Source organism: Cydia splendana, unplaced genomic scaffold (genome assembly GCF_910591565.1).
Source record: "Cydia splendana unplaced genomic scaffold, ilCydSple1.2 scaffold_57_ctg1, whole genome shotgun sequence".
NCBI classification, from domain to species: domain Eukaryota; kingdom Metazoa; phylum Arthropoda; class Insecta; order Lepidoptera; family Tortricidae; genus Cydia; species Cydia splendana.
Window position 1 is genome coordinate 887,289 of NW_026946894.1, and position 1,698 is coordinate 888,986.

The following is a 1,698-nucleotide window of genomic DNA, read 5'->3' on the forward strand; positions in this document are numbered from 1 at the left end:
CGGGTTCTTTACGCTTTCTAAACGTTATTTGAGGTTTATCTGAAGGATCTTCATCTGCTAGTCTTGATAAGTCGGGTTGGGATCCTCCTATGGAATTTTTAGGCGAACGAGGTGTCACACTCATAATTGCACGAGTTTGTATTTTAGTCCGTATTTGTATGCAGTTAAGGCTCAATACACTATTGTTCAGGTAAGAAACCGCATACACCACGATGCTGTCGTCAAGCGAGTTAAGTAGTAAACAACACGGCAACGTATGTTCGTAAGTCCTTATCACTCGCACAGGAATATGAAGACTATTACTATTAGTTTAAGAGTCAGTTTCTATTTGAAGGGGTAATTATTAATATTTTAAATAATAGATGCACTGTGGACACGTCCGGCTCGCTTGCTTACCGCGCGCTTCTCATCTTACCGCGCGCTTCTCAGATAACTTCTCAAATAACGAAGAATTGGAAATGCCTGTCCCAAATTCGAATGAAGAACCGCCACCGCAACCTCAAGCGGAGGCAGGTGATATTGAGACAGCCCCTGTACTGGACGCGGAGTTACTGACAGCTCTTGGGGAGGCCACAGACGATGCTCCAAAATATGGCGAAAATATCCATCCCGACTTGGCACAAAGATGGTTACCTATATTACGTAAAGGTATGGACAAAGAAGCCAAGGACAAACTCATAAAAGAGTACAGTATACCAGAAAACTGTAAATTATTAAGAGCACCGTCCTTAAATGCCGAAATCTCTGCGGCAGTTACAGACATAGCAAGAGGTCGCGACAAGAAAATCGAAGCAGAACAACAGCAGTTAGGCGTTGGATTATCTGCTATAAACAGAGCCATGACCTTACTTCTAACGACCGATGATAAACAAAGTAAGGTACAAGCGATAAAAATCCTATCTGACGGATGTCGGATTTTATCTGACCTACATTACTCAGAAACGCAGGCCAGAGTAAAACTGGTCACTCCAGGATTAGACAAAGTCTTTCTCAATCTGATTCAAGATGTCGAGAGAGACGAGACCCTCTTCAGCAGTAAGCTCTCAGAAAAGATTAAGGCATCAAAGGCGATCGAAAAACAAAGCTCTCAGATTAAAAAGACAGTCACGACCCCAGCCAGCTCAAATACATTTCAGACTGCAGGTCCATCGTACTCTCGGTACCGGGGAAACTGGACGAGGCCCGCTCGCTTCCAACCGACGAGCCGACGAGGGCGCGGCGGGCCACGCTGGAGCACGCCGGCAGCTTACAGACCGGCAGCGCCGACCCCCGCGCAGCCGCAGCCCAAGACAGCTTACACCAGGCCACGTGCGAAAGCGCGACAGTAACTCAGGTACACGCCGGTCGGCTTAATGCTTTTTATAATTGTTGGGTCAATGTTACGAATAATAGGACCATATTAGACTGGATAAAATACGGATTTCCAATTCCGTTTACCGGGCCTATTATTCAATCTGTAAAACCTGTCAATTCATTTTCATGCCATGAGAATCATGAAATGAATTTAGCTATTCAAAATTTAATTGATTTAGGTGCTATTACTGAATGTCAACAAAGCAATGATCAGTTTATATCAAAGGTATTTTTACACCCTAAATCGAATGGTAGCTATAGGTTCATTCTCAACCTAAAAAATCTTAACAAGTTTGTTGGTAAATCCCATTTTAAAATGGAAGACTTTAGGACCGCTTCAAAATT

General features: G+C 43.6%; 1 protein-coding gene across 1 annotated transcript; it reads left to right on the forward strand.

Annotated features, from left to right (window-relative positions):
- The first annotated feature begins 458 nt into the window (after positions 1–458).
- On the forward strand, positions 459–1,328 carry LOC134805750 (uncharacterized). The gene has a single exon (XM_063778985.1). The coding sequence runs from the start codon at positions 459–461 to the stop codon at positions 1,326–1,328; it is 870 nt and encodes a 289-aa protein (XP_063635055.1).
- The last annotated feature ends 370 nt before the right edge of the window (positions 1,329–1,698 follow it).